The sequence below is a fragment of the Heterocephalus glaber genome, unplaced genomic scaffold, assembly GCF_053883595.1.
Source record: "Heterocephalus glaber isolate CG9 unplaced genomic scaffold, H.glaber_assembly_v1.0 deba00001553, whole genome shotgun sequence".
In the NCBI taxonomy this organism is placed as follows: domain Eukaryota; kingdom Metazoa; phylum Chordata; class Mammalia; order Rodentia; family Bathyergidae; genus Heterocephalus; species Heterocephalus glaber.
In genome coordinates, this window is record NW_028258344.1 from 24,171,965 (window position 1) to 24,188,411 (window position 16,447).

At 40.5% G+C, this 16,447-nt stretch overlaps 1 protein-coding gene across 15 annotated transcripts in view; it reads right to left on the reverse strand.

The window, feature by feature from the left end:
- Window positions 1–16,447, reverse strand: part of Tpd52 (tumor protein D52) — a 101,821-nt gene that overhangs the window by 6,092 nt on the left and 79,282 nt on the right. For 6 of the 15 annotated variants that reach the window (XM_087190521.1, XM_087190519.1, XM_087190520.1 and 3 more), the window contains 3 exons: window positions 14,749–14,864; window positions 11,793–11,941; window positions 9,343–9,444 (listed from right to left, as the gene is read on the reverse strand). In XM_087190521.1, the coding sequence (XP_087046647.1) occupies window positions 9,343–9,444; window positions 11,793–11,941; window positions 14,749–14,864 (367 nt within the window). Of the gene's footprint in view, window positions 1–8,258; window positions 8,286–8,380; window positions 8,472–9,070; window positions 9,089–9,342; window positions 9,445–11,792; window positions 11,942–14,748; window positions 14,865–16,447 lie in introns of all 15 variants that reach the window. The other 9 variants (XM_087190515.1, XM_087190516.1, XM_021255997.2 and 6 more) reach the window with 4 other exon arrangements.

Consider the following 16,447-nt stretch of genomic DNA (forward strand, 5'->3'; position numbering starts at 1 on the left):
GTTAGTACAGAGTGGTAATTCAACATACAAAAAAGCCAACAAAACTGCTTTCTACAAACTTTATCTTTTGGCACCATGAAGAATTATCTACTTCTAGGGTCAGGGATTTAGCTCAGCAGCACAGCACCTGCCAAGGTCCCAAGTTCGATCCCCGGTATCAAAAAAAAAAAAAAAATTTATCTACTTTTGAAAGTGGAGGGGATCACAGTTAATACAACATAATTTACCTTTACTCATGAGCCAATTTAATCCTAATCCCTATTAGAACCAAGTTTTAAAACCTTACGTTTTTAAAGCATTTGAAAACTGAAACAGGAGTTCACCTGGATCTGTAAAATATATCACATTGAGGTCAGAAGTTAAATGATTTACCCAGGGTCAATGCAGAATCAAGAATGGAAATTAGGTCTTTGGTACTCCTAACTCAGTGTTCACCACCTCCCCTCAAAAGCACACACATAACACACAAACACACAGACACACACAGTGACACGCCTCTGCAATCATCTTTGTCTCTGGTATTAGTTTCCAGGCTGGAATAGATAAGCTTCAAAATAAATCACCCATTTGACAACTTTAAAAGGGATTTTAAAATTACATGTTACTCCTTAGCAATAACAGTATGTATTTTGTACTTCCTTATACACTTCATCCTGACTAAACCAAATGCTCTTAAAAGGCCACTCAAGTAACATTTGGCCATTGTTCTTACTAAATCCTTCTTCCACTCAGGGACAAGGCGGCTCACTGATTGTTCAAGTTCGAGGCTATCTTAGCCATCTCCCACAGGAGGAGACCACCTCAGAGCTTAAAACATAACATCACAGCATTCTGCTGATAGTTACTATGCATGTAGTATTTTGACCACTGGCACAGCTCTTTTTGGTAAATAATCTTTCCTGTGGGTGAAGTGGATAGCTCAAAGTATAGATTCTCAATTATATTTAAATACTTTGTGTGTTCATATTTTAGTTTTCTCAACGATTCGGTTGTTACAAATGGTAATGTGTTTTGACTATAGCTCCTTAAATGTAGTTTTCCACTAATGTGTGATAACAGAATGTGGTCTTGATATGCATCAAAATATTCTGGCAGTTCGAGGAATCAATAAAATATTTGGACATCTCTGGATTTGTTGTCTTAAGTAACACAAGAACAGGTCCACGTAACTCAGTATCCTCTATTCTACAATGGTGATTGATATCTTGAGTAAACCACTATATTCTAGGAATTTGCTAGTTCTCTTCATATGAAGTGTATTGGCCCCATATTTGAAAGACAAAGATGAAAGAAACATCTTTCTAAATTTGAAGCTAGAGCTTCAATCAATACCCGTCCTGCCTCAAGCCCTTCGAAAAGCCCTGCCTGGAACAGCTACACCACCATAAACCACCTCCTGCCACAAATCCCATGATAACAGGTCTGTGGAGCACCACCCACCACATCTAACTCAGGGTGATCTACAGAATGTCTGGATTGAATTGGGGCGGGGGGGGGGTTCACGATTAAGATTCTTATCCCAGGGCCAGGGATTTAGCTCAATGGTTCCGGCGCCAGGCGCCTCGCAAGCGGCAGGTCCCGAGTTCAATCCCTGATACCAAAAAAAAAAAAAAAAGATTCTTATCCCAGCAGATTACAATCAGGATGCCACACTTGCTGGCTCAGCTAGCAGTAGGCACTTAGGTTAGAAAGTCACATGGACTTCAATGTTCATGAGACTTTTTTTTCTTAAATTCTTTTATTGCTACCTTTTAGGTATACAATACATTTACATTTATCATTGGGAACTTGTACCTTTACATGATGTATCTTGGTTCTTATTTTTTACCCATTCCCCTCCCCTCCCTTCACCCCCTCCACCCTTCCCTATTTACAAAGACTTTGTTTCCATTTTTTCCTTTTCTCATATTTTTTCCTTGCTCTTGATTTGTTTCCCCTACCCGTGCCATTTCCCTATCACTTTGGACCTTTTCTTCCTATTTCATCTTATCTATTATTCATTTTAATCCTTATGTACACTTTCAGTTTCTCACACCAGAAAAACTATTCAGTATTTGCACATGTGTGTCCTATTTATTTCACTTAAAAGTATCGCCTCAATGTGCATCCATTTAGCTATAAATGTGTCTAGTTTCTCGTTCTTTATGGCTGAGTAGTACTTGATTTTATTAAAAAAAAAACAAAAAAAACCCCCACATCTTTATCCAGTCTCCAGTTGATGGGCAATTGGGCTGCTTCCAAGTTTTAGCTATTACAAACTGTGCTGCTATGAACATGGGCGCACATATATCACTGTGGTATGATTCTTTTAATTACTTGAGGAAGGCACCTAGCAGGGGAATAGCTGGGTCAAATGGGACTTCCAGTCCTAGTTCTTTGAGGTATCTCCATACTGATCTGCACAGTGGTTGCACCAGTCTGCACTCCCACCAGCAGTGGAGCAGGGTTCCTCTTTCCCCACACCCCTGTCAACACTTGTTATTGGTTGATTTCTTGATAGCCGCCATTCTTTCTGGGGTAAGGTGGAATCTCACTGCTATTTCATCTGCATCTCTTCATGAAACTTTTTTTGAAACCAGGTGAAAGCTACAAGAATCCAGAGGAAACTGGTTCCCCCAAAAAGAATCAAATATAAGCAGGCACAGGCAGAGGACCTTAGAGAGAGATGACCATGCAGGCAGAGAGAGGAACGGGTTTGCTGGTTTCCTTGGTTTCTTTCTTTTTTTTTTTCCCTTGGTTTCTACTATCTCAATGCCTAATACCTTTCCAGTTATCAGGTTGCCTTCAGAGAGGCATCCTTTCCTCTCCTTGGATTACAAAGAACTTTCTATCTGTACAGCATATTTCCTTTTTAAGCTGAGCTAACACACATTAACTTTTCTGCTCATAACCAAAGCAGTCTCCACTGGTACATTCATTTTTGTTATAAACTACCAAATTCTGGCAACAGGAGCTGAGTAATGGCCAAATATGATAAAGTGCTTGTTCATGAGATCTACAAATTCAATAGAATCAACAAAATGAGGACTTAAGTGGTTAAAAGTAAGTAGAAATTTCAGAAACTCACAATTAATGCTACTCCCTATTCCTACACCCCACTTAAAGGGCCATCTTCTTCCCATGGCTGGCAGTTGGGTCCTCTGTCCTCACTCGGGCTGCATGCTGACTAAATGCGCTTCAGCAGGAATATGTGAGGAAAACCAAGGGAGTGTGACTACAGTAAGATCTATTTTGTGAAAATTATTGAGCTGAATTTGAGTTTGAGCACTGTTCTATTTCACAATAAAAAGACAAAAGTACACTTGTTAAACAGAATGAAATCAACAGAGATTTAAACCCAAGGCTTCTTTTTGGTGTAGCCATTTTAGTAGGAAGGCCAAGGAACACAAACCCATTTCAATTCCATCCAGTTATGTGATCCTCTCTACAATCCGTATTTAGATGAAATTCAATTTCATTGGAGGGTAGTCTGGAATTAACTTGGGTAGCCACTGTTTCATTTCCAGGTGCTCTACAGAAAGTTACACAAAGCTTCAACTTGCCTCAACTTCATATCAAATCTCCAATTTCAATCAAGGTTAAATACTATACGGAAAACTTAAAAAGCAGAAAAGCATCTTACTACTGGGCCAGAATCATCTCTAATAGGTTGTAAGGATCAGTTAGCATCTACAAAGCAAATTTTGTTCAAAATTTTTCACTTGGCTTTGTAACCTTCAAATATATTACCCTAATTAAAACAGAAATTAAAAACTGAGTCTTTTGCAGGGTGTGGTGGTACAAACCTGTAATCCTAGAACTTGGGAGGCGGAGGAGGCAGAAAGATTTTCTGTGAGTTCAAAGCCAGCCTGGGCTACACAGTGAATTTAAGGTCAGCCTCAACTACATAGCAAGACCCTCTCTCAAAAGACTAGGAAAAAAAAAAGAGAAAAGAAAAGAAAAGCAAGCCGAGTTCCTTGACACATACAGAAAAAAATAGAAGGGCCATCTAATACTAGTGCTTCTCAATTTCATGTTCACCCTTACTTTGAAAAAAGTTTTGTTAAAATCTAAATTGACCCTAAGATTTTCCTGGTTTCTCACACAGTTATTTGATCTTTATATCCCTAGTAAGGGAAAAGGAGAAAGAAGCGAGTAGCAGGTGGAGGAAGAGTTAATGGGTAACCTGTTGGAATACTTCTGCATTCTAGGCACACTTGTAAGAGCAGACTATGCGTAATTACACAATTTTGTTCTGGAAACAATCTCTTGGTGTAGGCAATGCAAGAGTAGCTGCTGGGCAAGGTCTGGGGGACACTGTCTCAAACTGTCATTGTTCTGGGAGGCACACAGAAGAATGCCAACTCTGAAACTAGGGTGTGCAGGGTTTGAATGCAACCATCAGCTACTAATCCTTTCTCTGCAACCTCAGGGATTCCCCTCAACTGTACTATCCAAGCAGTAACTTCACTTACTTCAGAGCTGCTATATGTATTTGTCATAATAACCATTATTATTATAACAGACGACTTTAGTTAAAACATCTACTTCATATTAGATTTTATCTCTCAAAATTTTCAAATTTCAGTTTATTTCAGTTGTCAGCACTGCCCCTGCAGTCTAGACCAGTGCTTGACACACAGCCAGCACCCAATAAGTCTTTCTGAATGAAGGATGAATAAACAATTACTAACTAAATTGGAAAATACTAATATGAAAGATAGAATAATATAATTTTTAAAATTCAAATCAAAAGATAATCTCTTTCTGAGAAAAGACATTTCTTTTCCCATTAAGGAATAGAAATTTTCTGGAAAAAGCAACTGCCTGGAATATTTTTTTTGTCCGTTAAGTTTATTGGTACATTTTAGGTACACAATACAGTTACATTCATCATTGGGATCTTGTACCTTTACATGATGCATCTTGGTTTTTATTTTTCCCCATTCCCCTGCCCTCCCTTCACCCCCTCCACCCTTCCCTATTTCCAAAGACTCTGTTTCCATTTTTTCCTTTTCTCATATTTTTTCTTTTCCCCTCTCTTTCCTTTCCCCTACCCCTCCCACTTCCCCTGCTCCTTTAGATCTTTTCTTCCTATTACACAGTAACAATTATACATTTTGATCCTTATTTACACTTTTAGTTTTTCACACCAGAGAAACTATTCAGTATTTACACATGTGTGTCCTATTTATTTCACTTAAGAGTATGGCCTCAGTGTGCCTCCACTTGTTCTTTATGACTGAGTAGTATTCCATTTTATAAAAAAAAACACATCTTTAACCAGTCTCCAGCTGATGGGCAATTGGGCTGTTTCCAAGCTTTAGCTATTACAAACTGTGCCACTATAAACTTGGGTGAGAGTGAGCATATATCACTGTGGTATGATTCTTTTAATTCTTTTGGGAAGATACCCAGCAGAGGAACAGCTGGGTCAAATGGGACTTCAAATCCTAGTTGTCTGAGGTATCTCCATATTGATTTCCACAGTGGTTGCACCAGTCTGCACTCCCACCAACAATGGAGAAGGGTAGGGAACAGGGAAAGGGGACATTACTAGAACCTCTGCAGTTAAGTCCTAGTCTCCTGCGAGCTATGGCAGTACACAGCGAATTACAGGAAAGGTAGAAAAATGAGACTGAGAAGAAGCTGAGCTTTGGGTCTGATCAGTGCTGCTCTGGGTGGCAAAGACCTGCCTGCAATATTTTTAATAAACCTAAAACAAAGAAAAAATACCTAGAGGTATACAGGAAAAAACAGTAATTTAAAAAGAAGAAATTTCTTTCAGAAATAAAGGCAAACTGAATTAGCACGTTCTCTTAAATCTATCACAGAGAAATGAAACTACCCTTATTACAGTATTCTATTAATAAAAATTTATGTTTCATGGTGGCACAGACTGAAATAGGAAGGTTCTTTTAAAGTTTCTCTCAAAATGGTAAACGCATGAGTCAATGCTTACCATACATGTTAAAAAGTAAATAAGCAGCAGAGTGAAAATGCACACATCTCAGAGTGGGGCTTGCTGTTCCCAGAGGGACAGATCTTGCTCATGACCTTGTCGCCCCTGCCATTCAGCTCTACTGTGCCCACATTCACAGGGCATCGGAGACAGATACCCGGATTCTCATTCTTCCTATCCACCCACCCCACCCCCGTCTGTCCATCTCTCTCTACTTCCCCCTCTCCTCTGTCTCCTCCTCTCCTTCGCTCCTCTCCCTCTGCCTCTTCCCATCAAGGAATAACGACAAATATCTAAATCTCAAGTGATAATGTTGGCTATGTAAAACAAAATCTGTTGCTAAATCTAATGACTAGTACATTTCTCCTTCTGTATCTGTATTATTACCTCTCAGTGAAATCACTGGCCTAAGTTTGCCAGGTAAGATGGATCTAAAGCAATTAACAGGATTCACCAACTGTTTCAGAGCAGGTGGCAAAAGGACCTCCTACACACACCAGCATCCCCTCCCACGAGAGGGACCTTGCTACTGGGATGGAGCACTCAGCTTAAGGTCAGCTCCCTTTCCTCGGACAGTTTCTGGCAGAACGGGGCCAGCATTTGCCTCTGTGACCCACATAGTCTAAAAGATGTGCTTTGCTTTATATGTCTGAACAAATTAAATCAGATTAAGAGGTTTTATTCAACTTTTGATCTGTAGGAATTACAAAGTTTAAGAGAATCTTATTTCTCTCATTTTCAAATGTTAATCAAAAGATTTAACCTTGCATATTGATATTGATACATATGGTCATTAAAAACAAGACTGAAAACAGTTGAGGATCTCAATTATATTTTTAAGTGAAATGAAAAAAGCAACTTAAAAAGAATGAGAAAACAAAACTTAGCTTGTTTCTGATGAGTTAACAAGTCAGTACACATTGAGCCATATCGTTACATCTAACATATTTTTATATTTTGTATTTATATCACACCTAACATTGCTTTATAATTGAGCAATTACGGGCTCTTTCATTCTTAATGCATCCCAAGTCCTCTCCTCCTTCCCCATCCATTCCAAAGATTTTAAGCCCTACCCCAACAAAAGCCACATCTGCTTTGTGACCACTACTTCGAGATCTGTCACAGCATGCTCTCAGATTAGCAGAGTGCTATATGCGACCGAATGAATGCTCACTCAGGTGCCTATAGCACTTTGCAATTAAGATACACAGTCACCGCCTATCACTGGTTATTTGCTTTTTATAAAAACATAATTTTAGCTTTAAATAGTTAACATTTAGAATTCATGCATCCTTATGATTTCCTCCAACTTCTAGGACTAGGTGTCACCAAGTCCAGAGGTGTAAGGATCTGCCTCCATAGCTAGATCACAGCAAGTGACTGCTTTAGAAGACAATCTGCATTTGCTGGACAGAGAGGGAGACTCATCATCCTCTTGCTTACACTCTAAAGACATCCTTCCACTATTTTTTTCCTCCAGCATCTAACTGGATGTTAGAGCCTATGGTAGAGTTTTACTCAACATCCCAAGGACTCCTTCTAGAAGGCATGGTTTAGACTAACATCTTTTTAATGTACTTTGTGTACTGGCCTAGTATACTTTTTCCTTTTGCAAACCATGAAATTGCCTTGTGTTAAAGACTACAATTAGTGGAAGAAATAATAAAATAGTAAAAACTATGAGGGAGTAAAACAAATATTAAACAGTACAGAGTAACAGTAAATCTTATGTTGATTTTACCATACACAAAAAGTACAGTAACCACTGAACACAGAAGACTACCAAGAGGCAGTACTCGTGCAGCCTATTATAATTGCATAATGAGACCCAGGTGAAAGAATTTCAACTTCCTTACAAAAGCACCAAAGAAACAAAACCATCAAAAAACAAAGTTAGAGATTAAAAGGGAGGAATTCTGCATGCCATGGTAAAGCTGCTTTTAAAATCAATTAATTAATTAATTAAACTTAAAAATCATTTCCATATCCATTGAACCTTGGTGTCAAATTCTTCTTTTAATTTATCCATTACTCATGGTATACAAGAAATCTTCCCTTGAAATTAAAAATGCACTAGAGGGCCGGGGATTTAGCTCAGGGGCACTGTGCCTGCCTCACAAGCGCAAGGTCCTGAGTTCAATCCCTGGTACCAAAAAAAAAAAAAGAAGCACTAGAGAGAAAGATACTCCAAATGCAAGGAGAATACTGGATGTAGTGGACAAACACGACAATCTGACATGACATATTCATCTAAGCTTAGGACACTTGTCTCACACAACTGCTAGGCTGCAGTGATGGGTGGAACTCTCCTTACCTAAAGGAATGCGAAAAGGCCTGCAATCTGTAAAAAGCCAGAGTAAGCATTAAAAAAGAAAGGAAGCTCTGATAAATCAAAAACAATTAAATAACCTACTTTTTAAAAGTCACATGTTTTACCTGGGCCCTAAAGTGATTCAGTCAGCAGAAAGAGAAGCAAAAGCACCAAACAGATGTATATGTGTAATGGACTGTCAGGAGTTCCAGGAAGCTGCAGTTATTACATTACACTTAGAATGATATTCCAAATATAATAAGCAAGGAATTTAGCTACTGTGGTACAAAGTATGTAATGCTGACCAAACCTAGCCAACTAAAGTTCTGGTTGTAGAATCTACTTTCCCCATGAACGAAAAACACAAAGTCATGCAATCTGAGCTTTTTTTTTTTAACCACAAATTTTGCATGCCAACAAAAGCACAGCTGATTTAAACCACACTCGTCATTTTCAGCACTATTCTAATCCACACGGGTGGAGGGAGGCACAAAAGCACTACGAAGTGGTTTTATCAAAAAGACAAGGAAAAATCTGCAAACTAATCTAAAATACAAATGGAAAATAAAAAGCAATAGCTCAAAATTAAGATTTAGGCCTAAGCATGAATGTCGGTACAGCTTATAGGTTAGTACAAATCAGTGCACAAATAAGCATGTTGTAATCACACCATGGAATAAAGATGTCAAGTACATACAGAAAGTAAAGCCAGGTCTCCATCCAAGAGTGCAAGTCAATGCCCTTTTACTTATCCCCAGAAAGACACCAAGCAAGGTCCACAATCACAAATTTCCCACCACCAGGGACATACTTACCGAATACGATCAGAAGTACTAAAAAAAGACACAAAAGTTTTGCAACCACAATTTTTCAACAACCTTTATGGATTCAGAAAACAACCATTTTTGATGTTAGAATGCTATGCCTAGAGAGATCTGAGCAAGAATTTCAGATCCTGGATTGAAGGAATATCCTTCAATCCAACAGGGAATCCAGTGTCCCCGGACAACACCAGGAAGCAAAAGCAACCACACCAATGCTTCACTATGCCGCAGCCTCTTAGCAAGCAAAGAAAATGCAGACATACTTTACATCTTCCAGCTTTTTGGTGATAACAGAGCCAACAGATGAAAAGGCCGCTGAAGCCTTCTGTCCGGCCTGAGATAAGGTTTCAGAGGTCTTCCTGTATCTGTATTCAATTAGAAATGAACAGAAAAAAGAAATGTCAGCTAATTTTTTTTTGGCTAACTTTTTCTAATACCAATTATTTTAAGTGCAGTGGTTACCACCTGTTTGAGAACTCTCTAAAATATTTTGCTGAGGTATAGTAGCGCATGACTATAATGCCAGCACTGGGTAGGCTGAGGCAGGAGGATTGAGAGTTCAAGCCCAGCCTGAGCAACTTGGCAAGACCCTGCCTCAAAATGAAAAATAAAAAAGGGATGGGGACGTAGCTCAGTGTTTACATCGGTTGAGTTCAATCCCCAGTACCACATGAATGAATGAATGTCAAAAACCCTTCATAACCACCAAAGCAGCAACAATCACATCATCTTAGACTGAACCATCATCTGGACATAATCTGCAGTGCCCTAGTCTAGATGGAAAGACAGAGGCTCGTAAAGGCAATGCCAAAGAAATCAGTAAGAGCTAAAAAAAAGTCATGGGACAAAAACTAAAAATGAACCAGGCGTGCCGGAGCACAACTTTCATTCTGGGTACTTGGAAGGCGAGGCAAGAGGATCTTAAATTTGATGCCAGCATGAGCAACTTAGAGAGACCTGGTCACAACTAATTGCTTGTACCTATTTTTTTTTTCGTGAAAGTGCTTGCTTAGCACATGTGAGCCCCTGGATTCAATCCCCCATGCTGGAGAGGAGGGAGCCAGCGTCTGAAAGAAATTATACCTCTTCTTTCCTTTTCCACATAACCAAAACAAAAATTAAGTTCTTCTTGTCTGTAGAGCTACCAAATAAGGGCCTACTGGACTCTCAACAGAATATGTTTAAGGTATAATACTTAAAATGACTCTGGGGAATATCCACTCTAACAGAAAGGGATAAATTACCAACCTCCTCTCCCCAGGAGATAGAGAAAAAATGATGATGACCACAATAAGAATGAGGAACATACCAGAAAAGGCCACCAAACCTCATTGTGGACATGGATGGTCAGGCATTTTTTCCCCACGAACATCAAATACCAGGACCAAATAGAGCTTATGATAATACAGTCCAAGATATGCTTCCTGCATGTTTTCCCAGTGCTAACTGGCATTAACATGGGCAGGAAACAGGCCCAGGTGGAACCCAGTCAGCCTTGCTGCTGATGGCTAAGATGCAAACAATTCCTCAGCTCCTCAGCTCAGCAGCTGGGCTCTACACAAAACATGGAACAGTTCCATCTGATGGTAGAAGCTTCAAAACTGCGCTGTGCTCATGCTGTATCACGACTTGTGCGATTGAAAAGACAAACAGGTTAAGGGACTGGCCTCTGCTTTGAGGACACATGAGATGATATGTATTGAGCAGGGCCTAAAAAACAATCAAGAGGGCTGGGGATTTAGCTCAGCGGCACCACACCTGCCTTGCAAGTGCAAGGTCCTGAGTTCAATCCCCCGTACCCCCCACTCCCAAAAATCAAGGCATGGTAGTGCACACCTGTAGTCCCAGCACTCACTCAGGAGGCTGAGGCAAGAGGAGCACCACAAATTTGAAGCCAGCCTGGGCTACAGAGTGAATTCAAGGTTGTCATACATAGCAAGATCCTGCCTCAAGCAATAAAACAAAAAGACTGGCTCCACATTTTGAGAAAGGCTGTGACCTCAACACTTCACTTATCTGAGCCCGTTTGCTCACTTAGGGTTCTCTTGCCTTCAATTTTACTGGGTTATGCTGAGAACTAAATGACACAGTGTATGTATTTGAAAATTCAATATTCCTTAGTCCCCTCCCTAATGTGTTGGGGATGTGTTCCAAGACCACTGTGGCTGCCTACAGCTGCAGATCTTATCAAAACCTATAGAATCCTGTTTTCTCTTACACGGCTATTAAGTGACTGAAGGTAGGTAGCACATACAGCCTGAACACACTAGACAAAAGTGCAGTTCATGTCCCCAGCTGGATATAGGGGGACCACAAAGATTAATGGTGCTACTCAACATGGCATGCAATTTTAAGCTTTTGAATTATTTCTAGAATTTTCCATGTAATATTCTCAGCCCATGGTTGATTGCAGGAAAAACACCTCACAAAGAGAAACTGGTAAGAGCAGCCTGCTCTATAACATTTCTGAAATTTGAATTTTGTTTCTTCAACTTTTATATAAGGCTGGCTTTCTTTGTTTCCTAGAACAATCTGGAAAACCAAAGTTAGAAAAAGAGTCAGCTACACTTGAGAGCTGTAAAGTCAGTGCCCTATATGACTAAAACAAAAGCTGTAGAAGCATTCTCATCCCTTTTATCTCCCCCTCCCCAAAGAAAACATGCAAAACTGTCTTTCACATTGTCTAGAAAAACGTGTGATTGAGGGAACATACGCGGACGTGGCTGTCACATCCTGCCACCCTTTGGCAATGTTCTGCTTTAGCTCCTGTAGTGAACCAATCCCAAGTTTCCGCTTGATCTCTGCTAGATGCTTCTCTTTTGCTGCTAACACTTGAGACAGAGTTTGGATTTCTTCTTCCACCTATGAGGAAGGGATTTGTGGTAGAAATATGGACAAGAGTCATTCAGGTAAGGTTTTTAGAGCAATGCAATACTCAAAATTGTAGTCACTTAAAATATTTTTAAAATTTCTCTGTCTCTTTACAAATGTAGTATCATTAAACTGTTTCACACTCATCCCTCCTATAGAGCTATTCTTTTCCCTCCCATGGTAGCATTTTGCAACCCTGTGAGTTGTCCTTGGCCTTCGCTCTCCTCTCTTTCCCTGTATTTCCTTACTCAATTATCTCACAGAAGTTTGGAGCTTGAATCCTTTACACGAATAATTCTCAAATCTGATCATTCCTATCTCCTGACTTCTGATCTAACTTTCCAGCTAGACATTTCTACTCTACATGAATACTCACTAAACTGATATTTGCATGCTAAATCAAAATAATCTCCATCCCCCAGCAAAATATGCATAACCATCCCAAACCAAAATTTGACCTTCATGTGTGCTTTATGAGTTTAGACTCAGTGTTGTCAGTCCCAGTGTCGGTCAATGCCATCATGGTAATAAATTAAATTGCCTCATCCACAGAGCCCTGCAGAGGTCTTGATGGGCCCTGACCCACTGAAGCTATGAAGCAGTGACTGCCTGGTGTGAAGGTTGCTCCACTAATCTACCTCTCTCATCCAGGAGCCCAGGTTGAGAAACTGAAGTAACACTGGGAGAAGCTGAGAGGACTTAGAAAACAAAGCCTTGAGGTATAGCTGGGCCACAGTGAGCTGTGAGCTGTGGAGGCCAAAACTGTGAGCAGATGCTATGAAAAAGAGAGAAAAACTCAGCCAAAGAAAAAGCTAAACCAGGAAGCTAGAAAAGGGCAAGCTCACAGAGGGAAACAGACTCCATGCTGAAGAGATATTTTATGCCAGGAAGTTGAAACACTGAATCCCTACAGTACATTCATTAATATTCAAGACCTTTACAGAAATGCTTCCTTTGGCTTAATGCAAAGCCATATTCTCAGCCCTGACCTACACAAAATTTCTATGATCTCAAAGATGACATGACCTTTAAATCTAAACAGGCATTGCTAAGTCAACTGTTTTCACTGCTAAGTAAATCCTTAGAGAACACAGAAGACGAAATGTAGAGCTCAACAATGGAAGGCAAATCAAACATAATGCAACTGCAAAAAGAAAGAAAAAAGAACAATAACCAAGGTTCTAGACACCAATTGGAAAGTAAGTCCAAAACAGACCTTGGCTTTTCTGCTTGTCAGAGAGGATCTCAAGTATTATACCCAATTTGTAGAAGTCCCATTTTAAGACATACACTGATGAAGTAGAAAATGAGAAGAAAAAGGCAACCAAAGAGGAATGGGTAAGTTTCAGAATCGAGTAAATGGAATGATTTGCCCAAAGTTATCAAAGCAGATAACGTAGGAATTAGAACTCTGACGCAAGTTTTCAGACTCAACTTCTCAATCTACTGGCTGATGCCAAGGACATGAAGATATTGCTGACAGAAATGTAAAACGATGACATTGCTATGGAACTTTTTCCCCAAAAAAGTTAAATACATGTAACTGCTTCATATGAAGCAGTCCTACTTGAAGTCATGTGTTCAAATATTTGTACATAAATGTTTTTTTAATTGAAGTCGGATCCCTGCACTTGTGCAGCAAGCAGCAAAACCACTGAGCTAAATCCCCAGCCCTAGATATTTGTATATAAATGTTGCAAGCTCACTGTCCACAACACTCGAAAAGTGGAAATCACCCAAATGTTCATCATTGGATGGATGTACAAACAATAATGGGGGGGGGGGGTATTACCTAGCCACAAAAAGGAATGAATTCCTGATACATGCTACAACATGGATAGACCTTGAAAACATAAGTGAAAAAAGCCAGATTCAAAAGGTTACACATTGTGCAATTCTACTAATACGAAATATCCAGAAAATAGTTAAATTCATAGAGATGAAAATCATATTATGGTGCCACACACCTACAATCCCAGCATTCTGGGAGGCTGAGGCAGGCGGATTGCCAGTTCAAGAACAGTTTGGGCAACTTAACAATTTAGCAAGACTGTGTCAAAATAAAAACTATAGGAAAAAAAAAAAAAAGAGTGGGACTGTAGCTCACCATGAAAGCCTTGGGTTCAATTCCCAGAACAAGAGGATGAGGAAAAAAAGAGAGAGGGAGGGAGGGTGAAGGATGAAAGAACAATGCCTGCACATTAGCTGTTGCCAGGGGCTGAGCTGGGGAACTGAGAAGTGAGTGACTACTTAAGGAGTAGGAGGGACTCCTTCAGAGGTGAAGAAAGTATTCGGAGCTTGACAGCTGTTACAGTGGCACAACACTGAGAATCTGCTAAATGCCACTCAATGGTGCACTTTCATGTGGTTGACTTTATGTATGTGAATATAACACATGGAAGTTAGGAAAGGAGCTGGAAGTCAGGCAGGCAGACAAGCAGAAGTTGAAAGAAAGGAAAGAAGAGAGGGAGGGAGGGAAGCAGAAGGCCAGAGCCTGGACAGTGCCTGCATCCACAACCCAGGCAAGGATAGAATCAAGAACAAAGTGTTTGAGACATCCTTGGAGCCCCTTGGAAGACTGGAGGACTCCTTCCCTCCATCTCTACCTCACACCCTGCCTCTCAGCCACTTCACTCTAAGTTCTGTCATATAAAACAAACTGGCTTCCCCCTGCTCTATCTCCTGTCCCTAGTCAAGACCTTCACCAGTGAACATGAGGCACCTTCTCTCCCAGAACTGACCACAAGCGGTTCCCATGCATTTGGAAACAGGAAGCTCCAACAGGAGAGGTCCTTTACCTTTGCCAGCTCTCTTCTCAGCTCATCTTGCTCCTCTTCCGAGAGCGTCTCGGTGATGCTGAGCGTGGCTGCAGCATCTTCTCCTTCCTCAGGTACTGGGTCTGTCCTCAGCAAACCTTAGGGATTAAAAAAAAAGTCTATAAGGGCCGAGGATTTAGCTCAGTGGTGCTGCCGCCTGCCTCAAATGTGCAAGGTCCTCAGTTCCATGCCTGGGACAATAAAAAAGTCTATAAAAGAATGAAAGCAAAGTAAAATTCTCCGTTAGTTGCTCCCCTGTCCCAGCCAGAATAAAGCCAAGCTGACTGTATCTACATATCACCTATCTGGCACCTTTGAAGGACTGGCTCTCCTAGGTAGGGCCAAAAGAGAGGTTAAGGTCACCACCTCAGACTCTGCATTTTTGCAGTCTGTACCCTGTCTTTTGTCAGCTTCGACTCACACCCTCGGCCGTGATATAGTTACAATACAGCAAGAGAGGTCAAGAATGGGAGCTTGGCAAGATCCAGCTTTAAAAGGCTGCATGAACGGAGCAGCATAAATGGGGGGGGGGGGCTGTGAGGATCAACTCAGTATTTAACAACCTCAGTGAAGAAACAATCATGGAACAAGCTAAATACTCAAAGAAAATTGTATTCCATAATTTTTGTTAGTAGAGGAAGGAAACACCTTCTGGTAGCTTTTATTAAAACTATCATCTCATCCAGATTCCTTTTTAAAGAACCTAATGTTGATATAAGAGACACATCCAATAGAGGCCTCCCACATTCTTTAGGACCAAACCCGCACAGCCCTTCCCTGAATCAGCCCACCAAGAAGAGGTCCTGTCTCGGGAGCATCAGAGGTGACAGCCTCTCAGCTCTCTCCTACTCCTGCCCAACCCACACCCAAAAGGGTATGGGGAGGCCAGTGAGGCCCCAAACCTTGGGTGCAAAATAGAAGGGGGAACCAAAAAATTCAATAATATTTTAATGCAATTTTAAAAATCAAATTCAAGGAATCCACAATGAACAAAATATCAAATTTTTAAATAGATACAATTAGTAATTGCTGGTTTTTTCTTTTGTCTCAGATTCCAAAGTGGCTCTGCATGGACAGCTTCATCATCAATCTTGTCTTTAAACTTCTGACATTTTGTCACGAATTTTTTTTTTGGTATTGAGACTTTTAAAGAAGACTGTGTTGCCGGCAATTTAGCTCAGTGGTTCCGCCGCCTGCCTTGAAAGCACAAGGTCCCAAGCTCAATCCCCGATACAAAAAAAAAAAAAAAGAAAAGAAAAAGGGCTGGGGATTTAGCTCAGTGGTTCTGCCACCTGACTCGCAAGTGCAAGGTCCTGAGTTCAATCCCCGGTACCAAAATAAAAAAAAAGAAGACTGTGTTAACACTATTCAATTACTTAAACTGTATACCTGAGGCAAGTGCTTACTCTCCCTGCCTTATGGTCACCCATCCATTCCCACAACACAGATTTAGGATTTTGCTGTCACCTTTGGACCTCTGACAACAGTTTTGTTGTGTTTTTTCCACAGTCAGTTTTTCCCTACACCATCATGATCACTGCTGGGAGGCACTGGTGCAGCCTACCAGCAGTGTGACTCCCACCCACAATGCCAGGCAGCACATGAGGGACATGCAGGCAGAGAGGAAGGAGGAGAACCACACTGGTGAATAAGCGCCAGCATAACAGCAAACATCCGGACA